Genomic DNA, 27,028 nt, shown 5'->3' with positions numbered 1-27,028 from the left:
ACAATAGTGTTACTGGCCAGTAATTGTGAAAACTGAATGAGAAAAACCCAAGTGAAGTGCTTAGCTCGCGTTCACTTAAGGAGTCTTAAATATAATAATCGTTGTTATCTACACTCATTGTAGAAAACTTGAGAAATACAGAAAAACATAAAAGAGAAAATTATAACAAGCCCCAAGTCTCCCTATCTACCTAGGGATACTGTTATTAAAATATTGCTCTTTTCTTCCTGGTCTTTTTAGCTATGGAATATTGGGATCATACTGAATATATATTTTGATATTTCCCACCTCTATTTCATTATGTATTTTTGGAAAGGTTTGTTACATAACTTGATATGATACTTTATCTAGTATTAGCTATTTAGGTAGAACTTAAATCCAATGCCTTCTTTCATCTTTTTTTTTTTTTTTTAAACCAAATATGGAATCGAGATTTGAGGCTAAGACTGCTTTTAACATAAACTCAAGCACTAGCTTTCCTTGTTAATCTGTCCAGGAGTCAGACACTGTTAATCACATGTACTGTTACTTTTCTGCCATTTAGAGACATTAACAATATTCTTTTAAGACTGAGATTTTATTTAATGTTGAAAGTAAACAGTAAATATTGCCCTTACCTGAATGAGATAAGGGAATGGATACAGAAGCTGTAGAAATCTCTCCCCCCCTCCCCATTCCTGACTTGGCTCAATGAATAAGACAATTCTGTTCCCCTCCCACGTGTTCTCTGAAGGAAGGTGCGTTGGGGGGAGGAAGGGGGCGCCTGCTCAGAGAGAATCTCAATGCGAAATAGTAGCACTGCCCGTAAAACTGAGAAAGAGCATTCATCTTCTTTCTCTTGTTGTCCCAGGACCACCTTGCTAAACAATGGAGGGTTTGTCTTATGCTTCATCAAATAAGAGACAAGCAAAGCATAAACCTGGATCACTCAGCCTGGTCCTTTCGCTTTTTTCCCAAGTTTTCCACTAGCAACTGGATGGGTAATCAAATAGGTCACTTGCGAGGGTTCAGTTCTCTAATTTCAAAGATAAGCAATCAGGGAACCTCATTTTTTTTAAACTTCAAATCTAAACCAGTGCAGCTTTACAATTAATAAAGCTCTGATTTTCTTTACAGCAACTTAGCCAGGTCTGAAGGAGGAGAGAAGGTGAGGGACTGGAACTTCAAAGATCCCCAATAGAAGCTATTATGGTGGGTGATCCAGCTAAATCCACTTCGACTCTGAGATCACCCACGGACCACTCATGTCCAGTAAGACAATCACAGTGTGGGTGGAAGAAGAGTTGGTTCTTCAATGGGAGGTGGGAGAAAGGTGCAGCTGGTTTAACTTTGGACTGACATGGAGAGGCTCAGAACTGAGCATCAGAGATGACCTGTGGGGGAATTAACAGCCTTCCCATCTCACCTCTGACCAGTCTCCTGATTTCCACTCTGGACAGGAGAACTCATTGCACTTCTGAATGGTGACTTTCTCTTGATGAGTGCATTTGCTGTCATCCAGTACATCATTACGGGTGTTGACACAAATGGCCCTTCTCCTCTGGGTTCCACCATCACAGCTTTTAGAACACTGAAAGGAAAAAAAAGAAAAATTAAGCCAAAGTGTTGCTAAGTTTCTCATCAAGCATGCTCAAGATACTGGCTAAGCTATCTTGTCTCTTACAATTCTAAGGAAACAACCAACCAACAAAGCCTGGTCAGTTCTACTTGTTCTTTTTAGGGGTATATGTTTATGGTGTCAATTTATTTACCAGGTTCATACCAAAGCCAACATGAGCAAACTGGCATAGGACAACAAAATCAGAAATGGCCTGTGGGATATGAAAAAAGTGTTTGGCTAAGTTGCTCCACCACTTCCAATTTTCCATATGCTATGCCCACACCAGACATTACAGATCAATTGTATTACTCTTTTTTGTAGTTTTAATGAGGGCAGGCATTATAAGTCAATCATGGTACTCTTAACAAGGTTTCCTCAATGCAGCTCTGTAAGGAGCCATCATCAACTAATCAGATTCAACATCCAAGAACACTCTCTGAATGAGAACCAACTTACTTCAGTCCAAGCTGAATAGCGCCAGCCACCAGTGTTACATTCTCCTGAGCATTTTTCCTGGTTGCTTGGTTTGGGGTGACTGCTACAAAAGCTTTCATCAACCTTCTCAGTCTTCCCATCTAGCCTGCTGTACTTGGCACAGTAGATGTCCAGTGTGCGGTAACCTAAACCACACTGGGCACTACATTCACTCCTGCTGGCCACGTGCCACCTATGCACAAACCAAGGGGGAGAAACCAATATTACTGTTAAATATATATGTCTTCTCTAGACTCAATTGGTAGAAGAGCTGAATTCTGTTTTCTTCCTTAAATACCATGAACCCAAAATCACAGTCAGTTACTGAAATTCAATTTGAAACCCATATTTCCATGTATTTTTCATCGCTGCCAACATACATGAAAGTCACAGAATGACAGTCAGAGGTTCTAGCTTTGTGAAGATTCTCCCCCAATACAGTCAATCTGAAATTCAAGCAACTAAAAAGAAAAAAAAAAATTGGAATTCAACAGAGCAAAAAAACAAGACAATTTTATATTTAAAAGATGCATGCAACCCAGTATTTTGTTTGTCAAGTAGACTGCTTTTTAACAGAGAATGAACAACTGTTGGAAACATTCCCTCGGAAACTTCTAGGTGGCCATGTGCTGGAAAATGCTCCATGGACATTCTATGAATTAATAAAGGAATGGATTGCAATTAATTAAATACTTCATTGGAACTATAACTGAATTTCAAGTATCATAAACTTTACCTGTGAATAAAGATTGTATGGACCATATATATAACTCAATTACAGTTTTTTTTAAAGACTAATGTTTTTAGAGCAGTTTCAGGTTCCATGACAAAACTGAGAGGAAGGTACAGAGATTTCCCCACACCCCTGCCCCCATACACCCCTGCTCCCACACATGCACAGCCTTCTGATTATCAACACCCCCCACCAAAGTGTACATCTGTCACACTGATGGACCTTTGTTGACACATCATTATCACCCAAAGTCTACAGTTTTCCTTAGAGTTCACTCTTGATGCTATATATTCCATGGGTTTAGACATATATATAGTGAAACATCCACCATTATAGTATCACATGGACCTAAAAATCCTCTGTGCTCCACCTATCTATCCGTTCCAGCCCCACGATTATTCACTTTTAAAATTAGATTTGAGTCTACAAACTTTTGTCAACTTTGTATCCCTAGCACATATAATAAGCCTTTCTTGGCAAACAGGAGGTGCTCAGTATGTCCTGATAAATCAAGTGGTTCTTTTAACACTCCAGCAATGGGGCTAGTGCTTTAAAAAGAAAAAAAAAATTACTTAAAATGAATAGAACAGTCTAAATAAATGAGCTTGGGACATGTTACGTTGATCACATTTAGCAATCCCAAAAGGATGATTTCACTCTTGATCATTAATTTTCTCCTGCTCAGAAACTCGGTGGTTTGTCAAATACCAAAGCCCTTAGAGTTCTCCCATCTACACTCAGGAAGAAAAGAGGAGCACTGGACACACGCTTATCTCGGAAATGCTCAAAAGTAGGTCAGAGTTGACCCACTTCTACATTTGGCATATAAAGTGGGCTCCTGAGATGTTCTGTGAGAGTGACATAGTATTTGGCGGATTTGTTCTAACCGGAAAATGTTATACGGGGATTGTATAACAGTGCTTTATCTCATCCTGTCAAAGTTTAATCTGGGCAAACTCTCACTTCCCTAAGGAAGTGAGCCAAGAAACGTGGACCAATTCAACAGAGGCATCTGGAACTTCCATCTGCCCTTTGATTCCTGGTTACCTTCTCTTTGCCTTCATCATCACTTCTTTGTGGAAAGGTTACTTTCTATCCTGGAAAAGGGAGGCAGGAATCCTCCCCTTCCCTCCCCACAAGAAAGCACACCAGCAGCCTGGGCTGGAACAGTGTGCTCGAGTTCCCCTGATGTTCACACAATCCCTGGAATTCAGGCAGAGAATGTAGAGTCTGCGGAAAGGTTACAGTACTGCCTTAGGAAAGGTCTCAAAATGCTATTACTCACTTCATTTATTCTCACCTGGAAAGTCATCTCACCTTCAGTGTTTTGAATTCATTCATTCATGTCACGTGACAATTTATATTGCAGAAAGGCAAAGTGTTTGTTAATAAAAGGGAACAGAAAAAAATTGTATTTCTCTGTAGGTGTGTGGGGCATTGTGGCATTAAATAATTTGGGAAACTACTGATATAAGTAGGTTCTTCTATTGTAGAACTTCTCAGGGCCCTCAAATTGTTAATCGAAGCTACAAATCTTCACACAGTGGAGGAGACAGTAATTCTTCTCACATACTGGTTTGCTGTGGATCATCTTGCTGAACTAGTGTTCCATAAAAATGTTTGGGAAAAACTTAAGAGTTTGAGCAACCAGTGCAATCCTCTCTACTATTTTTCCATTTTGCACACAGATACTTGGCAATAATTAGTATAAATCACAATTATAGCAACTGTTAGGTTGACAGAGAGAAGACAGTAATGCTTATTTGAACTTTGTTTCTGCATCTGCATGTTTTTCAGTGAATAACTTTATTCTTCCAACAATCTGTAAACACCAGCAAGATATGCATTTGAATGCTGACAAATAAACGTGATCTTCGAGGGAATTCCCAGATGGTCCACTGGTTAGTACTCTGCTCTCACTGCTGAGGGCCTGGGTTCAATTCCTGGTTGAGGAACTAAGATCCCAAAAGCCTTGTAGTGCAGCCAAGAAACAAACATGATCTTCTACTTAATTTAAGACGTGAGCATGTACCTGTCTATTTATAAGGCTGTGAAAACTAGCAGTAAACTTACCATTTTTTCTTTTTATTTCTAAATTATTATCCTCAAGGTGTGTCACTTCAACCATAGATACTTGTACCAAAAAGCAAGGCTAAAATTTCTTCACTTCCTCTTCTTTAATCAGCCAGAGGTGCCATAATCATCCAAGCCTGTTCCCTGAGCTACTTTCCTCCTTTGGTATCAGTAGAGTTTAGGTTTTTAGTTTAAGTTAGTATTAAAAAAGAAAAAAAATAGGTAACTTTCTCCAAACGGGGAATTTAGAATAGCACCTTTGATATACCTCTCTCAGACTCTGTTTTCCGTATTTCTGAAGTGGAGATAATACTACTACTTACACCACTGTGCTGTTTGAGGAATTAATGTATTAATTTTATAGGATATATAAATAAGTAGGATGTTAATTAAGATTATATAACAATTAATGTACAAATATTAGGATAATTCGTGCTTGCTCAGTCACTTTAGTTGTGTCTGAATCTTTGTGACCCCATGGACTGTAGCCAACCAGGCTCCTCTGTCCATGGAATTTTCCAGACAAGAATACTGGAGTGGGTTGCCATTTTCTCCTCAAGGGGCTCTTCCCAACCCAGGGATCAAAATATAATGTTTAAATATGGCTCTTAATAAATGGTCGACTCTACTGCTGAATGATATTCACAGTACTAATTAATACTAGTTAATCATTATTATTTTCAGTGATGATTTGAAATAAGGCTAATTTTATATCATTTTTCCCAATTTAATGAGGTTAAATCAAGCAGTCTATTTACCAACTTAATGTTTTTTCCCTGTTTTAGTGATTAATGCAGTTCAGCAATTAGCTAATTATTTTTTGAAAAGACTTTAAGTCTAATTTAACTTCACTGACTGAAGCAATGGGTTTATATGGACATAACTCAAAACAAATTAATACTGCCTAACATAATACTGCCAGATATAACTAGCTAATCACAGCACTCCTCTCTTCTCTCACAGCCTTAAGGGTACTTAATAATCTTTACTCCAGCCCTAGGAGCTGACAATACCACTTGATAGGATTTGGCATGGTGACACAGAACCTGAAAAATATTTCTGTGTTCATTTTGCTATTTATGAATGATGAGACCTTAACAATTTCCCAAACTATCCCTTGCTGGCAATTTCTTCTGTGAAAGGAGTACAAAGCATCAGCTTATCTTACCTGCATTTAACTGACATGTAAACTACACAATGCAATCCCCAGGCTGGTGAACATTCAAACATGACATGGTCAATTGCAGAAAAATGGAAACGCTTTATAATTCTCTACTCACTCACCATTTCTTGCCTCAGATTTCATACTTTCCTTAAATATTGAACTGTCTGCATATCTGTATATAAATTTTCCTCTAGTTCTTTCCATGACTACCTTAGTGCACTGCAACTTTCATGTATGTAAAAGTTCTTATACTGGTGATAAATACTCTGGGTGGATACTGACTATTAAAGGTACTTTGATGGATGAGGTTCTCCTTTTCTGTAGTCTTTCAAACAGAAAAAAAACAAACTTCAAGAAAAACATCAAAAAACACAAACTTTTGCCTTCAATGTAATTCAATCATAATAATACCTATGCAGCAAGTTGTGAGAGTCCAATGAGAACTTTCTTGGGCAGCTGCCATACTCTATTAGCTATTTTTTTAATTCTTAGGAGAAGAACAAGAAATCTGCAGGCATATGTCTTAGATAATCAGTTTCAGAGGGATGCAAAATTGATTAAAGCTTATTTTACCGAAACACAAGGAAGGGGCCTAAAGACTAATATCCCACCTGCTCCCTGCAAAACCTTCACAACTCAGTAATAAAGACCATGAGGAAACACTGGCCTCACCTCAGGTCACAGTCTGTGCCACAAGGTTCAGTAATGGGTGCTGGTTGAGGCAGTCGATCACATCTTTGATCAGAAACTGTAAGCTGATCAGATTCCCTGGTGCAAACAGCTTTTCGTTTCCGCTCCCCTAAACAAGGAGGAAAAAATATTTTTCAGACAAAGTAGCCTATTCCAGCAACTATTTAGACCAGAGACTGGCAAATATTTTCTGTAAAGGGTTAGATAGTCAATATTTTTGGTTTTGTGGGCCATATGATCTCTATTGCAACTACTAAACTCTTGTTATAAGGCATAAGCAGCTGCTTACAGATGTAAAAAATTGTGTTCCAATAAAACTTTATTTATAAAAGCAGGAAGTGAGTTGAATATGGCCCACTGGCTATAGTTTGCCAACTCATAAATTAGACAAAAGGAATCCAGATAAATCGCATTTAATATGACTACTAAATTTATGTCTCTGGAAAGTCAATTTGGCAGAGCTGATTTTGCTTGGCTTCACACATGATGAGGAAACCAAACATGTCCTAAATCCCTTAAATAGCTCAACTTGCCAGCCCAAAATGACCTGATAGAGGTAGAGGAAGATTAGAAAATGGATGCAGATAGAAAAGTGTATAGATTACATGTATTTGGCTGCCTCCACAAAAAAGAAAGAAATAAAGAATTAAAAAACACGTCAAATCCCCCGAACTCAATCTAAAAGTAGATACCTTGGCAGGGTTTGCTGCATGCTTGCCAGGGTCCATGACTGTTCCAGTAAAACTGCTGGGGTTTGTCTTCAATTGGAATATTGAAAGAATAGCGCACATCGGGGTTGTATAACTTCCCCACCGACAACACCTGGAATGCGCACAGAAAATGGAGAGGATGGATGTGGGCCTGGCAATTCATGGAATTAGAAAAGGGGCATGGGCTCATGGCCAAGTTTTTACCTGAAGCAGAAGTTCTTGTTCAATGCGACCTGTGGAGTTGATTCTTTCTACAACGTTGTCGGACCCACTGTATTCTATCACAGCATTGCCAATACGGATTTCCCTTTTGGACATTGTGACAACAAAGTCTCCATTGAGCAAGAATTCGCCTTTACTGCTTGATAAAGCTGGTGGTGAGAAAAGAGAAATCATTGATTTGCTGCCATTTTTCTGTTTGCAAAATGAAAGAACACATTGATAGGCAGATAGAGTATGGAGAATGTGGACTTTTCAGTCAGACACACACAGACTCAAATCTGAGCTTTGCCACTTCCCAAGTATGTGGCCTTGGGACATCACCTTCCTACCCTTGGTCTTGATTCCTTTATCTCTAAAGTGGAGATAAAGACACCTACCCTTCATGGTGCCTTTGAAAATTAGCTGAGATATAATACAAGAGTGCTAATTAGACTGGGGTTTGTGATACAAGTCCTGCAGTTACAGGGTCACAGATGGAACTAATGAATGTGGTTACCAGAGGAGAAGTGGCAGAGGTGGGCAGAGGTAGGGCAAAAAGAGTAAGGAGATCAACTAGATGGTGATGGATGGAAACTAAATTTTTTGTAGTGAGTATGCTGTAGTATATACACAAGTAGAAATATAATGCTGTACATGTGAAACTTACATAATGTTAGAAGCCAACATTGTGAAAGTCACTCGGTCGTGTCTGACTCTTTGTGACCCCATGGACTGTAGTTCATGGAGTTCTCCAGGCCAGAATACTGGAGTGAGTAGCCTTTCCCTTCTCCAGGGGATCTTCCCAACCCAGGGATTAAACCCAGGTCTCCCACATTGCAGGTGGATTCTTTACCAGCTGAGCCACAAGGGAAGCCCAAGAATACTGGAGTGGGTAGCCTATCCCTTCTCCAGCAGATTTTCCTGAGCCAGGAATTGAACTGGGGTCTCCTGCACTGCAAGCAGATTCTTTACCAACTGAGCTATCAGGGAAGATCTCAAAAGCAATTACAAATCACTTACAGGTGAAGAAACTCATCTCAATCTATTTTTCAAAAGTAGCATTTCAAGAATACTTTGGAGAGAAAAATCAAATCCAGTCTTGTCTTAGCCCATTCCTAACAAAATCCATTTACCCAACTAAATTTAATCCAGTCTTCGAAAATCCTGATAATGTGTAACTCTTTGCCTATATTAACCACACCAAAAAGCTTAAACCACTTTCAATACCAGATATCAATTTTGTCCTGAACATTTTTCAGATAATATGAGCCTGAAATTTATTCTGGTCAGATTATTTTTTATTTTTGAGTATTTATGAGTATTTAATTTCCTTTAAATCAATTAAATAGAGCTCTTTTATGAATTAACTTTTGGCAATATCACACATCTATAACACACATATAGACACATATGAACACATAAACACAGAGACCTCATAGTTCCTGTTCCAGAATTTCAGCCATGATCTTGAGAACCTACACCATTTTTCCAAAATTACCTCAATTTAAAAAAACAAAGCATATGATTTATGCTCCCACCCAAATAACTCTATTGCATTCAATCGTTGAACCTATTGAATCTTTGTTAGTCCTGTTTTGAAAGATGCTGAAATTGAAAATCCATAACCATTATGATGCTCAAATATCACTTCTTTGGCAAGACCCACTGAGGTAGTCAGCCTCCCATATGGCCCCAACAACCCTTGCCTTCTATATTCACACCTTGTGCTGTCCCCTCTCACACTGAGTTACACTGACTGTATAATCACTAGGATACTGTGATGTCCAAGGCTAGGTCTAAGGCATTAAGGCTCCACCTTGCTCTTACTTGAATTTCTGGCTTTGGGAGAAGCCAGCTGCTGAGTTTTTAAGATACTCAAGCAGCTCCACTGAGAAGCCTTCTGCAAAAGGCAGCAAGGAACCAAAGCCTTCTGCCAAGAGCAATTAAGTGAAGCATCCAGTAAGTGGACCTGCTAGCCCCAGTCAAACTTTCAGATAGAATCACAACCCTAACTGAAGTCTTCACAGCCACTTCAGGAGAGACCTCAAGCCAGAAACACGCAGCTATGCTGCTCCCAGATTCCTGACACGTGGAAACTTGTATACTGTTTACACTTGTTATTCTAAGTCACTAGATCATGAGATAATTTGTTGCACGATAAAGCCTACCTGGGTCATTCTTTTTAAACCTTCAAACCCCTTCCATCCAAACTTCTTATCCAATTCCTAGCTTAATTTTTCTCCATAGCACTTTGTTTACGCTCTCTCTACTCTCCCAGAAAAAGAATGTAAGCAAGGATTTTTGGACTGTTTTGTTCACAGTTATATCTCAGCTTCTGAAAGAACACATGGTAGATGCTCAAAAAATAGGGTTTTTTGGGGGGGAGGGAGAATGAATGAATCTACTGCAAATATTGCAAAAGATGAAATCATCAGTGAAGCTGAAAAAGTAATGTTAGAGAACAGCTTGAGTTAAGTGCCAAAAACATCGGCCAATTGAGAACATGACAGAGTTGGACCAGTCAGTCATTTAAGAAAAGGAAAGAAAATGGACAAAGAAGATGAGATGACAGCTGCTTCAGAAGGAATAATTTAGTTCTCCAAATGTCAAAAGAGATTGTTGGGAAAGTAAATAAAAAAATCTCAGGAAGCCTTTTAAAAAATGACTCCTTTTCAGATTTTACTGTTGAGCTCAAACTTTAAGCAAAGCATGTACCACTCTGCTGTCATATAACTTGACTAAAAAACTTAGGCAAAAATATTTATCCATTGACATATTCTCCTTTCTAAAAACCTGAGCATGCTAAAAATCAAAATGTAATTTTGTTGAAAGAAAAAATAAAATTTATTTTCATACTTTTTGATTAATTTCTCAAGACAAAAATCCCAATTATATCATGAAAAAAATCAAATCATATCCCAATCATATTTTCTCCCTAGTAGTTAGTAGCTCAGTTGGTAAAGAATCTGCCTGCAATATAGGAGACTCAGGTTTGATCCCAGGGTCAGAAAGATCCCCTGGAGAAGGAAATCGCAACTCACTCCAGTACTCATGCCTGGAGAATTCCAAGGACAGAGGAGCCTGGTGGGCTACAGTCCATGGGATCGCAAAGAGTTGGACATGACTGTGCAACTAACTTTCACTTTCAGTTACTATAAAAATTTTTAAGTACCACTTTTTTTCCAGTACAACTGCTCTTTGAATAATGAACTATTCCATGTTTTGAGCTTGACATGTAGCAAGTACTCAAGAAAGCAGAACTACGAAACATTTGAGCTCTGAACAAAATACTAGAAAGAGGCCCCTTCTCTTTTGCAAGTTGTGCACAATTAGCATATCTCAGCAGGGAGGGAACCCTTGAAACACACGGGCCATGTAAATATTTAGGGTAATAAAAGGAATGTGGAAACTTAACTCAGAGTTGGCAAATAGGTTTCTTTCCAAACACCAATGTTAATCATTTGGTACTAGTCACTGAAGAAACTATGGAGAACAGGATTTCTTTTCAGAATCATGTCTCAGCATCATTAGTGACATCTGTCTTGGTTCTGGGGTTGGAAGAAGCCAAGTTATCCCAGGTACCTGCCACATCCTAACCTGTCTTTCACTGATGCAGGTGATGTGTTGCCTTTCACTGTGCAGACCAGAAGCAATGCATATGCAGAAGAGGTTGGGAGGATTTAGGGAAATTAGATATCGTACTCTTATGTGGAAATGAATGAAGGCTGTGATGTAGCTCTGAATAGACTCTGCCTCAGTGGCAGCAGGGCCCTTGTTTTGTGGACATGGGAACCTCACAGAGTTCACCCCACTGGGCACTATACGGATGCAAAGACTATTCTTTGCAGGTTCAAGAATGAACTGCATCAAATTTGGTCCCTAAAGCAGTGCTTCACCTACCAGAATTTCTACCCTTATAAGCCTTATCTTGGCCCTGAGGGAACAGTAAGATGCTTTCACTTGAAATGGTTGGGAAGACAGTGGTGACATAGGAAACAAAGCCTTTAAAAACATAATCTTTTAAAAAAGGCAATCCAAGATCTTGGTTTCTTTTTGATTCAAAATCATTTGATTGTCCCTACTACTAACAGAATGTTGTTCAAACTCCTTAGCATCTCTCTCTTATCTTGACCTATTCTTCCAACCTCAAGATTCACTCCCACCAATAAACCTTGACTTCCAGCCATGTTTATCCCCAGGTCAGCTATACGTTTTTCTATGTGGAGGCAATAAACTGAAGTGGTTAAAGGTATAATATCTGAAATCAGGCCCATAAGTATTTTAATTCGCACCACTTTGCTTGTGTGACCTCGGAGAAGTTTCTCAACCTCTCTAAGCCTCAGTTTCTTCCTCTGGGTAAAGGCTTTCTTATAAAGTGAAAGTGAAAGTGTTAGTCACTCAGTCCTGTTGGAATCTTGGCAACCCCATGGACTGTAGCCTACCAGGCCCCTTTGTCCATGGAATTCCCCAGGTAAGAATACTGGAATAGGTAGCCATTTCCTTCTCCAGGGGATCTTCCCGACCCAGGGATCGAACCCAGGTCTCCCGCGTTGCAGGCAGATTCTTTCCTGTCTGAGGCACCAGGGAAGCCCAGCTTTCTTACAGAATTGTTGTAAATATTGAACAAGATAAGGCATATAGGATTCGGTAGCTGGCAGATCAAAATGTCTTCAAATGTACTGTCCTCTCATCACGTTTTTATAGATGCTTAACTTATGGATAAGAAAAGTATGACTTAAATATTATTAAAATGTTTTCTGAGGCCAGGTGACTTCTAATCATGGAAATCTATCTCCAGAGCCAGTCAACCACCAGTTTTTCAAGAAGAAAGCCAACAAATGTCCATGAAATCAGTGAATGATTTCAGGCATTCTTTATCTTGTGTGCAAATTGAAAGCAAATATGTTTAGCTATAGATTTAAAAAAAAAAAATAAGTTGTTGATTTTGCTAGGTTGCATGAGCCTCTTTAAGTAAAGTCAACACTTAAAAAGGAACTTGTATAAGCCTAAGAAAGATCCCAGCCCATAGTAGGTGCTCAATCAATGATGCTGAAAAAACAAGTGACTGATTGAACCTGACATTTGTGACAAGAAGAACAGAAAGCTTTCAGCCAAATAACTGTTTTCCTGTCAGTATAAACCACTGACAACCTCATCTCCCCTGCAGCTCCTGCAGCATGAGACCCACCAGTCATGCAAGATGCAGGAGTTTCAATGGGTCACTGGTTGGAGATGAGGTTGTTTATGTGGCACCTCAGGCCTCCTAAGGGTGCCTCCTGATGTGGGCACTTGCATGGCAGTGGCAGGATATGCTGCCAGCAAAATCACCCAGTGCTTTCAAGTGGAGCTGAAGGCTAGCTACCCAGCTGATGCTTCACTGAAAAGGGGGAAATGAGATGTCACAAGGCCAGTTCTGTAAATTAAGCGATAATCCAGTTCTGTCTGTATTCAAAGAGCAATCATCTATCCTAGGTTAATTCTGGGGACCCTTTCCAACATCTCCAGGCTTCCTCGCATGCTTATGCTGATTTGGGGGCATTTCACCCTTCACTGCATGCTCTTTATCCCAGCAAATGGTGAGTAGGAAAGGAGATAGGAGTCATCAGGTGAAATGGAGTTCCTGCTTTATCTTGAACTGAATCAATTCCTGTCTTCCTGGTGACACCATTCATCAAAGGTTAGTATCCTGGAGACAAATAAACACCATGGAAATGACTCCTTTTTTCTCCTGAAGAAATATGAAGATGGTAGCACTGGGTGCAACTTGGCTTTAACCCAACTGGAGGGAGGGGTCTATGTTGAAAGGACGACCTTTGACACGGAGGCTTTCTGCTTCGGTACCTTGTGAAACAAATAGTTTCCTGAAAACAACCGTCTACTGCCCAACCTCCCACTAATGCGATTAGGGAGCTAATTTCCTGGGTTGGTTTCTCCCCCATTTCACCCATCAGAGCTGGGCGGCTACAAAGGCCCTCTCTCCTGGAAATTGCTTCTTCACCAACACATGCAAAAAGAGTATGGCTTGACTGACCTTAAAAAAAAATATGAGGGATAAGGATGATGATTGCTTAGCAACGAAACAGCTGGGACTGGACTCCAGCAAGACTCAATTGGGAGCTTTAAAACCTTCTCAGAGCGTTTGCTGTGCCTTCCTTCAAACCGCAAGTAAACATTTACACACGCCAGATTTGATAACAACATCACACTCTTCCCAACTTGTTAAGAAACCACTGTAAGGTTCAAAGGCTCTGAGGTCTTAACCTTCACACTCAGTGAACTGTGACGTGCCATCTTTGCTTGCACTTTTCATTTGCTTCCAGAGAGACGTTCTTTGACCAACAGGTAACTTTCCCGTAATATTCCATTAAAGAGCCATGACTACTTCAAACTGCCTGTCCCAGATGACAAACCTTCTTTAATTTTGCTTTCATTCTTTACAAGGAGATTAAGAAACCTCTAGTGAGACATAAAAGGATATCAGAAGGTCCTCCCTAATTTAGGTGCCTAACCTGGTTGATGAATTGAATTGAGGCCACTGCTTGAAAGGATATTTTTCCCCAGAAGGAGAAGAACACTGGAGAATCCTTCTCCTTTTTGAGGAGAAGAAAGGAATGGCTCAACATGGCATTTGGCTCTCAGGAAATTAACCAGTAAAGGAGGTTGCATGCAATGCTGCTGGATTTAATTAGGAAGTAGTAAGACAGGCTCTAATTTATAACCCAGTCCACGAAGAAAAATGCCTGACCCATTTTGTATAGTGAATGAAGGAAAAATGTGGGATTCCCCAAAAATAATTTGAAAAGGTTCCCTAAGAACTTTGTTAACTGTTTTAAAAGGAACCACTCCTTTGAGTATTTAGGGTGTGGAAAAGCTGATGTGACCACTGAGAACTGATTCCAAGAAAGATTTAATAGTCTTTCTTAAAAGGAGTGGAGAAGGAAATGGCAACCCACTCCAGTATTCCTGCCTGGAGAATCCCATTGACAGGGGAACCTGTCTGACTACAGCCCATAGGGTTGCACAGAGTTGGACATTACTAACACAACTTAGCATGCATGCTTAAAAGAAGGAGGGCATCCCTGCTGGCTCAATGGTAAAGAATCTCCCTGCCAGTGCAGGAGACATGGGTTTGATCCCTGATTCAGGAAGATCCCATATGCTGCAGAGCAACTAAACCTGTGAGTCACAACTATACAGCCTGTGCTCCAGAGCCCAGGAGGCACAACTACTGAGCCCACATGCCACAACTACTGAAGTTCTCGTGCCTGAGCCTGTGTTCTGCAGCAAGAAGAAGCCACTGCAATAAGAAGCCTGTCCCCCACAACTAGCAGCTCCCAACTCTCGACAACTAAAGAAAAGCCCTTACAGCAACGAAGACCCAGCAGAGACACAAATAAAGAAATAAATTATAAACAAATAAAAGAAGGAAGATTCTATATATTTCTATCATAATTCCATCCCCATTAATGGTAGGTACTCAGTAAAGATAGCGTGAACGATGGTTATTCAATAACTCAGCCATCATGTACTCAGTTCATATTATGTAAAGGCTTTATATCTTGAGCTAAAGATATAAAATCACAGCTTCTGATTCTAAAACACTCGTGGTCACATAAATATATAAGAAACAAGTCTCGGCTGAGTTGATAGTGACTCCATTCTTTCAGCTGCTCAGGTCAAAACTGTGGAGTCACCCTTGAGCCTTCTCTTTCTCTCACATACCATATTCAATCCACCCACTAGTCATGATGGCTTCACCCTCAAAAGATATCCAGATTTTGACTCATTTGACTATTATACTGCCAATTCTACTGCTCCCATTTGGAGCCAAACCACTAGCAACTCTGATTATTTCAATAACTTCCTAATCGGTCTTTCTGTTTCTACCCTGTGTACCTTTCCCCCAACCATCCTCCCATTCTCAATGCAACAAGTAGGGTATTCTTTTGAAAATACAAATATGACTATATCATGCTAGTCCTTCATTCAAAATATCCAGTAGCTACTCTTGTCTCTTACAATTCAAGTTCTTCAACAGTTATATGGCCGTCTCTGATTTAGTCCTAATACGTGTTTAAACTCATCTAGGACTCTCCTCTATGCTTACACAGCTCCAGCCACACTGACCTCCCTCTATCCTTGGAACAAACTAGACTCATTACTCTTTTAAGGGTTTCACACTGGTTCTTCTCTCTGCCTAGAATGCTCTTCCCCAGATATCTGTTATCGCTTGCTACAGTTCAAGTATTTTCAATTCTACTGTTCCTGCTCCACCCTCAGTATCCCAATTTCCTCTATTTTCTAATTTTACTTATGACCTTCTAACAGAATATAGTTTGCTTATCTATTAAGTTATTGTTTATCGTCTATCTCTTCCCACTAAAAAGTAAGTTCTAAGAAGAGAGAGATTTTTATTTGTTCATGTTTTTGTTCAGTTTGTTTATCATGCCTAGAACAGGGCCTGGCACATGTTAAATGAGTGGCTGACTGAATGAACAATGAGACACTGCAGAAAATGCCACAACAGAGGGATTTGTTGTAGAGCCTCTACAGAGGCTGTATTCAGGATGGAAAAGTAGAGTCCCTGCCTGGGCATTATAAGAAAGTCCATTCATTTCTTTTAAAAATTGGCAGCCCAGCAACTGCCCTGATTTCTTCTAGATCTAAGTGCAACTCCTGCTGTTTTTCACAGCTAAGAAGAGCTAAGAAGAGACTAGCTCAGTCTTTTTCCGTCATTTCCCTAGTCCCCATGTCCTTTTTTTAAATTAAAAATGATTGGGTGAATTTCCTCATCACTTATGGAAGTTTACAAAATAATAAATTGAAGTGGAACTGGGATGAGCCACCAGCTAAAAAAAAAAAAATGAACACAAAGTTCCTGGTGAGTTGTGGTTAGAAAACAGGAATAAATTTGAATTAATCATGATCCTGGCCATGGTGAGAGAAGGATGGAGAATCTACAGAATAGCAAGATGGGCCATGTTAGTAATGACCTAAGAAAAATACTGCCAGTATTGAACCTTTTGGAATGATCAGGCATAATGAAATATTGAATAAGTCTACCTGTGGTCTGCTATTGGTTAAGTAACACCTTTATGAAAACACTAGCATGTCAGTTACTTAAAGGACAGATTTTTTTTTTTTTAATGACTCAAAAATAGCAATGATTTTATGCTAAACTTGCAAGGCTAATGCTTTCAAAATTTGATTTGGGGCATTTCTATTTTCTAAGATCCAGAGTCAATTCCTTGATATTGACTAGTGCAGCCACATGACTCTTAAATCAATATACTGAGGATATAATGAATGAAGGAGAAATAAAATAATGAGTTTCATAATCAACGTCTTTTATGAAAATACATGAAATCTGAAAACTCTCCACATGCTATAGGGAAAAGGAACCAGAATTCCTACAAAAGGCAGGGGCGCCCATCTCACCTAAGTAGTTATCATCCTCTGATTTCCCTGAGAAACTGTGCTGCCGCACATCAATATTGGTAGCACCAGCTGGAATTAGGACCACAACGTTGTAACCTGAAAAGAATTGAGCAGAAATTAAGCATTCCACAGACTGATTCATTTTCTCTAAGCATGGCATAAAGGGTGGCAACAAAGGAATATATCAGAATTCTTACTGTTAGGTGTCTTATAGCCAGATGGGTAATATACCTTAACAAGACTGATTTTATGTTTTACACAAATACTTTTACATATTACATGTGGTTAATAACGTTAACAGTTTTACTATTTTTCTTCTCACAGTTCTTAGGAACAAATTCTTACCATAATGTACTGTGTTAAATGTTCCTGCCACTGTTTTGCATGAAGAATTATCGCCACCACAAACCCCACATTTATCTCTCCGGGCTTTTGAGTTTAAAACATGATCGCATCCAGCTTGCTTTTAAAAAGAAAACAGTTGAAATACATGGTAAGTATTAGAGAGGTTATAAATTCTTAGGTAATGTGTTTCTTTGAAAGGGCATTCAAAATGACAAGAACTTTAAGTCTCTGTAAACTTTTAAGTGTGGTGAATTCAAATAATCTCTATCCTTGCTATGGGAAAATGTGGTCCTTGGACCAGCAGCCATGGGCATCCCAAATGATGTTAGGGATGCAGAATCAGAGGCCCTACCCAGATTCACTGAGTCAGAGTATATTTCCTGGCATGTAAATAAGACCCTTAGGTGCTTCATCTAGAGATTAGAAGCACTGGCCTACAAGTAAGTAAAGTAAATGAGAAAAACAGCTCAGGAATGAAAAAAAAAAAATTAAGGAGTGGCTGAGGGCTATCCCATTAAAGAGCTCACACCCCATTTTAAGGTAGCTGCTGCTGCTGCTGCTGCTGCTAAGTCGCTTTAGTCGTGTCCAACTCGGTGCGACCCCATAGACGGCAGCCCACCAGGCTCCTTCGTCCCTGGGATTCTCCAGGCAAGAATACTGGAGTGGGTTGCCATTTCCTTCTCCAGTGCATGAAAGTGAAAAGAGAAAGTGACGTCGCTCAGTCATGTCTGACTCTTCACGACCCCATGGGCTGTAGCAGTCGCTGTCTAATCCAGGCCACTGCTGCCATGAAGAAACAGGAGGCTAGTGTTGACATTTCTCAATTTTCCAAGATCTTGAAAATTTGATTTCACGTGAAATCCCCTATGTTTAAATACTGGCCACGAATGGAGGACTTGAGCATGACCACAGGCTGCCAGGCTGAGGCCTCAGGTTCCAAGTGGCCTCTTCAGTGTCTTCCTATCTTAACGCCACGCAGCAGAGTAGACTAGGGTCTGAAAACGACAGTGGCAACCACCAGAAGGCCAGGAGGACAGAGTTCACATTCTCATCTATTTTGTTCCTTCAAATGAACCAGTCTCTGAGGAGAAACTCCACGTTTTGCTCTAGCATGGAGTGACCAGGAAGTCCTCACTGTAGCTATGGTCAGGAGCTGGGTGAAGCTCAAAGACTCTTCCACTCAATCCTACCAATGAGGAGCTTCAGTGTGCCCTGGACTGCTTGCAAGGAACAAATGCATCATCCCAGAGCCTGGCTGTGTAAGAAATGTTTTCTGGCTGATGAGAACAGGAAAACAGGGCCAAACCTCAAGGAATCAGTGCTCTGATGCTTTACTATCTGCCAGAAGTGTTATTCAATTTCTAAAACTTGCTGTCAGGAAGCTTTTGGGTTTAACCTTATGCACAATGGTTAAGGTAAAGAAGTTGTGTATAGTGTCAATTATAATTTCCTCACAGATTAGTTTCTTGCAGACCCCCACAGAGAGTGTCAGAAAAATGTAGGGCAGTGGTTCTCAAACTTTGGCAGGCATCAGAATCACATAGTGCTGGGAGGGATAAATTAGGAGTTTGGGATTAACAGATATACAGTACTGTATATAAAATACGTAATCAAAAAGGACCTACTGTATAGCCCAAGCACAGGGAACTATACTCAATGTTTTGTAACAACCAATAAGGGAAAAGAAAGGAGATATATATATATATATTATATATATATATATATATATATAATATGTATACACACAGATAAATATAATTGAATCACTGTGCTATACACCTGAAACTAGTACAACATTGTAAATAAATTACACTGAAATTTAAAAAAAATAAAATAAAATAAAACAAAGAAAAAAAAAAAAAGAGAATCAGATGGTGCTCAAGCTGGTCTGAGGACCCGACTTTGAGAACCACTGCCCTGGAGATAATGCACAGACACAAGCAGCTGCTGTTGTATCGAGGAAGCTACACATCACAGTTTGGCAGCAGGACAACACAGTGAAGAGAGCGCCATCTGGGACTCACCCGGCACAGGCCTTGGACACAGATGTCATTGGTGTCCTGGCCACACGGCGTTCCATCTATCACTCTGTCACGGAGCTGATAGTAGGCTGTGCTCCCTGCCACCCTGCAGAACAGCTTGCAGCGGTCCTTCATTAAAACTAGACAGGAGAAACACCATGCGATGTGACTTTTGTGCCTGGACCCTGTGCCAGCCTGCAGCCGTGGGCACCTCCCCAGATGCACTTACTTCCACTGTATTTTGGGACCCAGCGCACGTTCGGATGCAGACCGTTGATGTTGAAATGCTTTCCGTCAAAGTGAGCACACTGTTCATCTCGGAAGTCTCGCTTCTGCTTGGGACACGGCTCTGTGTTGCAGGACTTAAATTTCATTCTGCGCCCTATACAATACTTGCCACCATTTCTGGGCCTGATGAAAGGTAAAGAACACACAGGCTCTATTATACTGTATTTCTCTAATGTATTATAATGCTGTATGTTATAATGTGGCTTCCTGTCTTGGAAGGAGGCAAATGTGAAGTGGTCAGTGACAGTGGCCAGGACAAGGGCTCTGGGGGTCTGTACTTGGAATGCTCCTGTCTACCTCTGCACCATGGTATTCTCATGGGTGACCATCCTAAAACTTGCCCCATTCCATTTCCATTTATTTCTTTCCCTCTTCTCTCTTCCTCTCTTTCTCCCTGCATGACTATTGTTTTTTGTTTTGTTTTACAAATAAGATGGAATAGGATGTGCTCATATTTTGACTAAACTTAATAGAATAAGCAGGAGAGAGTATACTAGTTTCATTAACTTGTGTGTGACAAGAATATGGAGGATGCCTTGCAAAGCACCACAGAACAATTTAATCTCAGCATGCAACACCGCTCATGGATTTTCCAGATGTGACCCAGAGAGTAAATTATATAACCCATCTCCCAACGGTCAACAGCTTGCCAAGTGCATCACGGAAACGGAAAGATCACAGAATCAGAGGAAATCAGACTCACCCACCCACAGCTAAAGCAGCCTGGATACTGTAACTACTCTAAGGCACCTCTCAAACTGAAATATTTCTACCTTTTGTCTTTAGAGTGAATCTTTCAGAGTAATTCAGACAAGAAGTGTCCCCCTCCCCTTTGTTCTGTTTTGTTAAACCAGGACTTGGGAAATGGGAACTATATCCCTGACCATAAAATACAGAATCAAGGGCAGTCTAGTAGAGCTGGTAAGGCTCCAGAGTTGGATCTGGTTTCCTGTCTTGGCCCTAGCCTCACTCTGTGACTAGAGACAACGTTCTAGCCTCCCACAGATTCAGTTTTCCTCTTCTCTAAAATGAGTGCACAGATGCCTAAAAATGTTAGCGACTATGATGTCATATTTCAGCACAACCCAACCCAATCTGATCCAGCAGTTTGTTTTGAGTACTGCATCTGAGCTACGATGTATGGGTGAGTCAGGTCTCATTGGTATTGCTGAGTGCCTGAGTCTCAGGAAGGGCTGCCTGTCTATGATGCTCTTATAAACATGTTCCCTCCACCGTGTAGAAGGAGTTAAGAGCGTGGGCTTTGCAGTCACAAGCTGGGCAACTTTGTGTGAGCTACCTGGCCTCTGTGAGCTTCGTTCTGCCCAAGTAAACAGAGATGATACTGTTCACCTGAAAAGTTTGTTATAAATGAAGAGCTCAATAAGGAGTATGGTAAGTATTCATTGTTATTTATCATGAAGACTGTATCCAGGGATGCAAAACAGCACATAATCCAGCAGCATCTATGTATGACCATTTCCCCATTAAGCCCATGTGATTTACATCTGCCTTGTGTGCTTGACTAACCCATACTTACGCATATCTTGTGCAAGGGAAGGCCACCTGAGGTACTTTTATACCAAGGGATGGAAGGTTCAGACAAGTTAAGGACTTTGCCCAAGGTAACACAGCTAACAAAAGAGCAGAGACCAGACTGAAATTCAAGCTCCCCAGATTCTCCCTCTGTGCTCTTTCTGTTTCATCACCCAGGAACTACAGCCCAGAGTCCTGTCCTTTTCTTTTTTAGTACCATGTAGAGATACAGTCTTGGTTTCCTGGACACCAAGTTCTTCTCTCAGTGCCAAAGCAACCCAGTCTCATGCATAAAATATCACTGATGACACATGAATAACAGATCAGGCTCATATAGCTGTAAAATCTGTTTTTCCGTTTATAAGGAAGATTCCCTTCAATTTTTTTCTCAAATTGAAACAAACTTCGTGGAATTTTTTTTAAACGTTCCAACTAACTACAGTGGATCCATCAGGTCATTTACCTGTTGCCTGAAAGTAACTCATATTTCTTCCCTTTTGAAAATAATTTATTTTTCAGTTGATTTTTTTCTTCCAGTTCTCTTATATAAAAAGTCTTCTCTGACTCTTGAAATTGAACAAGAACAGCAGTTCCTTGGGCAGCAAACAGTTAACATTTGGAGGTGGCTTCCTGTTTGACATAGTAACACTGTTCACCTTTGCTTGTTCTGACCACTACCAAAAGAGCATTTTTAAATTTCTTTTTATAACTGACATTTAAAAAAATAAAGAACACATAGAAAACACTCCATGTATGAGGCAATATTGCTAAAGGTTATATACGGACCCTGGAAACAGAAGGTTTGAACCCCAGCCCTGTTTCTGAACTACAGTGCAATCTTAGGCAAATCGCTGAATCTCTCTAAGCTTTAGTTTCCCTATCCATAAATGGGAGATGATGCTAATATCTATTTCATGGGGCTGAGTGAGGGTTTTTTGGTTAATATATTTGAAGCACTTGAACATGGCCACCCACACAGTAAATGTTAAGCTATTCCAAGTGTCTGTAACTATAGTTCATGGGTCAGATCTAGCCTACTGTCTGTTTTTATATGCTTAGTGAGCTAAGGACAGTTTTTAGCACTCTAAAATAATTTAGAAATAAATAAAAAGAATATTTTGGATCACATAAAAGTTATATGAAATTCAAATTTCCATGTCTATAAATAAAAGTTCTGTTGGGATATAGCTACACCCACACGTTACATATTATCAACGTATGTTTCTCACGAAATCAGCAAAGTTGTATAGTAGGGACAGACAGCTGATGCTCCCCAAATCTAAGATATTCACTATCTAGCCTTTTACAGAAAACGTTTGCTGACCCCTGAGCTGGTCTAGCAGACAAGGCACCATGTCACTTGCCAAGATAGGTCACTGACTGTGCACAGCCATCCTGTGCAGTAGGTAGTGACATCCTTGTTTCTGAACCTTTGCTTGAACTGGGTTTAGAAATGTTAACTAACCTGGCAAGTTCCCATGCCAATTAAGTGAGACACATTGACTGAGAGACCTGGGCAGGCCTTCCTGACCCAAAGCCCAGGACCTGGCCTCCCTCCCACAGTGCCTCTCTTGAGACAGGTCTCTTCCCATTTCAAAACTCATTCTATGACTTTATTTGCTTTTTGTGTGAAGGCAAATGGTATTTTATGAATGAGCATAAATTTGCCCTTTGAAATATATAACTTTTAAAAAATATCCTAGACAATAGGATCTCTACCGAATCTGCATGGACTGTGTAATGGGGAGGGCTTTAGACAACTGAATTTCATGGAAAAATTTGTGTTTTAATTTAATAATTTAGCTGAGTGGGAGTTTTATTCCCCCATAGGCAAATAATGAAAATTATAGGAAATGTAACTTTAAAAATAGTATTAGTCACATTTTCCAACTATTAAGATCCTTTTAAAATATTGTTTCTCAAATAGGGATAGAAAGAACTTAGGAAATTGCTGATTAATTACTATGAAAGTAACTGTATTCAGCACAGGCAAGTTGAATCATATATACAAAGAAAATTCACAATACTGCATGGCCAAAGCTTGGGAAGAATTTTGCAAAGATCATTGTAGGTGTATTCTACCTATAGGGAAAGTTAAACTTTGGTCTGCAAGCAGGTTTGAACAAAAATCTCAACATTTATGTTTACTTACAACAAATTAGGGTTAGCACTAGGAAGAAATTTCTAATGATACAACAGGCAGCCTGAGAAGGTAAATGTGTTTTCTATATCTGGAGGGTTTTAAGAAGGAGTCTAATGACCAATTACGAGGAATGCTGAAAGGCTAATTCAAGGGTTAGATGGGATGGACCAAGGAGCCATACTAGCGATCATTAACAACTTTGTCAAATGGAATAGTCTGTGGGACTGGATCTCTATACATTCATCAACAGCCAATTCTCAGTATTTCAAAAGATAGATCTTTCTGGACTTATCATGGGGTTATGTCCTGATTAAACCCATTGTAATCTGAAAATATCTTAAAAGTTGAAAATGCATTTAGTACATTTAACTTACTAAAAAGCCTGCCTTTAATATGCTCAGAACACTTATGTTAGACTACAGCTGGGCAAAATCATCAAAGCTTATTTTATAATAAAGTATTGACTATCTCATAATGTATTGAATGCTATACTGAAAATAAACAATAGAATGGTTATCTAGGTACAGAATGGTTAGAAGCATATTAGTTATTTACCCTTATGATCGCATGGCTGACTGGGAGGTACAGTGGATGCTGCTGCCCAGCATTATCTGAGCATCATATTGCATATCAGTAGCCTGACAAAAGACCAAAATTCAAAATCTGAAGCACTTTTTCTCTTCTGCATGTGCTCCTGCTTAGTTGCTACGTCATGTCTGACTCTTTGTGATCCACCAGGCTCCTCTGTCATGGGATTTACCAGGCAAGAACACTGGAGTGGGTTGCCACTTCCTTCTCCAGGGGATCCTCCCAACTCAGGGATCGAACTCTCGTCTCCTGTGTCTCCTGCATTTAGCAGGTGGATTCTTTACCACTGAGCCACCTGGGAATCCTAGCGTATTGCTTTTGCACTATTGTAGAGAATTCTTAGGTCTAACCAACATAGGTTGGGGACCATCTGTAAATGCATCCAACTCAATACTTCAAAAAAACTTCACAGCCAAATAAGGGACTGATTTTCCTAGGTGAAATATACATATGTTTATTCTTCTATTTATGGAAGATTTCATAAGCAGTTGCTAGAGTCAAGGCCTAAATGGGAAATACATAGTTTATAATTTTGTCTTTTTCTCAAATCTATGAGCTTATTCTTTAATTTGACCTACCAATTTAAAAGCAAAACTGAAGCATAAGAAGATGGAAATAGTTTGATTTTCTTAAAAAAATCTGCATGATTTTTTAGGTTGATTTTCGTTAACAATTCTGTAATCCAGTTTGTTCTAGTCACCAGGAAGCTCAGAGCCAAGTTTAGAGCACAAAATAAGTATATGGCCCAATGGCCTGGTAATGCATCTCCAAATCTAAAGCTTTGTCTTGTTTTTGGGACCCCAAGTTCTGTTTTTGGTGGTTCTGATTTTAAATTTCATCCTATGACATGTTTATTATAGATCAGGTGACCATGTAATTGTTTAATTCAGGACATTTTGAGAATTGAAAGGAGAGCTATTGATAACTTCTCCAGGATAACAGATGTAAATGGGGACCGTCCTTACAAACCAAGACATACACTTATTTTATATGTAGGACATCAATCAAAAATGAGACTAAAAAAGTAAAGCATTTAAAGATAAAACATTAGGGCTCCATTGTCATGATGGTGTACCAACTGGGACCAAAAACATTTTGGGGATATGAAATTAGAGAGGATATGCTTTCTAAAGTTTGCTCTTCGAGTATAGCATGATCCCATGCACATGGCAAGGCTGCTTCCCTTTTTTAGATTACATGTATTTAAAGAAAAAATACATCGCTTAAAGTATCCAGATACTAAATAAATATATTATTGAATCCCATGAATACAGTGAAAACAAAAGAACAATCCAGTGTTTTTGATAGAGGCCTACCACGGATTCTAAAAATGGAGCTCCTCATTATATTCTAAGGGCTTCTGAAACTGAGAAGAGCATTTTGCCAGCCAACATGGGGTTCCAGTCTTTCAAACTTCTTGAGAATTAGGACAGCAGTCACTGGCACGTTCTACATAATGAACCATCTGCTCTGCTAATTTCTCTGAACAAGCTTTTAAACTGATTTGGACCTGTTTTTCTCTTTTCAGTGTCCCTCTCTCTTGTCTAGCTAACTTCCCCAGCGCCACCGTAATCTCAGTTACGAGAGGCAGACTCCTTCCTTAGTAGTTCACAGGGACATCCCAAAGTGCACATAACTTGGAGAAGTTTAATGAAATGATGTCAGTGCTGATACTCAACTAGGTGGGTTGTATTATTTTAAAACTTCCCATAGCAAACATCCAGGAGAAGGACATCTAACTGAAGTCTTTAATGAATGGTTCTTAACTTTTGAAGGCGAAGATCTCTGCTTCGCTTTGAAGCTCAAGATCTTTTCCTGCTGAGATCTTTACACTGGGTGCTTTTCTTTGTCTAGCCCATTTCAGTTATGGTGTGATTTATCTCTTTCCACACTATATTTAGAATTGCTCTAACACTATTAAAACAAAACAAACACACACAAAAACCAAAAACCCACTTCTTTTGAATGGAATATTCTTGAGTCAAAATGTTAAAAGTACCTACTGTTTGCAATATCCACACCCCCATGAAAATAATAGCTTACTACGATAATAACAGGGAGGCCTGGCGTGCTGCGATTCATGGGGTCGCAAAGAGTCAGACACGACTGAGCGACTGAGCTGAACTGATGATAACAGGGCTTCCATGGTGGCTCAGTGGTAAAGGATCCGCCTGCCAAAGCAGGAGATGCAGGTTCAATTCCTGGGTCAGGAAGATCCCCTAGAGAAGGTAATGGCAACCCACTCCAGTATTCTCGCCTGGAAAATCCTCATGGCCAGAGGAGCCTGGTGGGCTATAGTCCATAGGGTCTCAAAGGAGTCAGAAATGACTCTGTGTCTAAATAACAACAGCAACAACAACATGATAGGAACAATTTGGTTCAATGTAGCCAAATGTTTTAAGTTTTAAAAAAACTCATATTTGCTGCTCCTTAAAATGTTCTGTTTTAAAACTTCAACAATATAAGCAGCTAAGATTACATAACCAATCAATTTTAAGAAGCAAGTTGTGGAACAATATATATAGGATGACCCATATTTTATGTTATGTGATACTTATTTCATATAATACATATTAGATCTATAATCTCTTTTGAAAGTCTGAAATAATACACTAATTATTTTTTAGTGGTTATTTCTTGTGGGAAGTAGGGGAGTAGGAATAATAATGACAGTTTTTATATCATATGCTTTTGTATCTGAATTTTTTGAAAACACCTACTATATTTACATTTTTTTAAACTTTAAATTTTGTATTGAGGTATCACTGATTAACAATATTGTGACAGTTTCAGGTGAACAGCAGAGGGACTCAGCCATGCATATACATATGTCCATTCTCTCTATTATTATTTTAAAAACTAATACTAAACATAGACTTTATGGGAAAAATCTAATGTTTATTAGTTTATATACATAGCTACAGGGTGGCATTAGTGAACCCCATATATACATAGCTACAAGGTTAGTTTTTTTCTATATCTATCTTATAGACTTTTACTTGTCCTTAAATATCTATATTTAAGGA

At 39.5% G+C, this 27,028-nt stretch overlaps 1 protein-coding gene across 1 annotated transcript in view; it reads right to left on the bottom strand.

Moving 5' to 3' along the window:
* ADAMTS9 (ADAM metallopeptidase with thrombospondin type 1 motif 9) overlaps positions 1-27,028 on the bottom strand; it is a 164,716-nt gene that overhangs the window by 89,297 nt on the left and 48,391 nt on the right. Inside the window, exons 13-21 of the mRNA XM_081524492.1 lie at positions 19,680-19,861; positions 19,454-19,590; positions 17,430-17,547; positions 17,085-17,180; positions 7,650-7,816; positions 7,428-7,557; positions 6,718-6,844; positions 2,057-2,267; positions 1,406-1,570 (exon numbers count right to left, since the gene is read on the bottom strand). Of these exons, the coding sequence (XP_081380618.1) occupies positions 1,406-1,570; positions 2,057-2,267; positions 6,718-6,844; positions 7,428-7,557; positions 7,650-7,816; positions 17,085-17,180; positions 17,430-17,547; positions 19,454-19,590; positions 19,680-19,861 (1,333 nt within the window). The remainder of the gene's footprint in view (positions 1-1,405; positions 1,571-2,056; positions 2,268-6,717; positions 6,845-7,427; positions 7,558-7,649; positions 7,817-17,084; positions 17,181-17,429; positions 17,548-19,453; positions 19,591-19,679; positions 19,862-27,028) is intronic.

This window comes from Giraffa tippelskirchi, chromosome 9, assembly GCF_054371585.1.
Source record: "Giraffa tippelskirchi isolate mGirTip1 chromosome 9, T2T-mGirTip1v1.2.pri, whole genome shotgun sequence".
In the NCBI taxonomy this organism is placed as follows: Eukaryota; Metazoa; Chordata; class Mammalia; order Artiodactyla; family Giraffidae; genus Giraffa; species Giraffa tippelskirchi.
The sequence above is the reverse complement of the archived record's forward strand: the minus strand, read 5'-3'. Positions and strand labels throughout refer to the sequence as shown.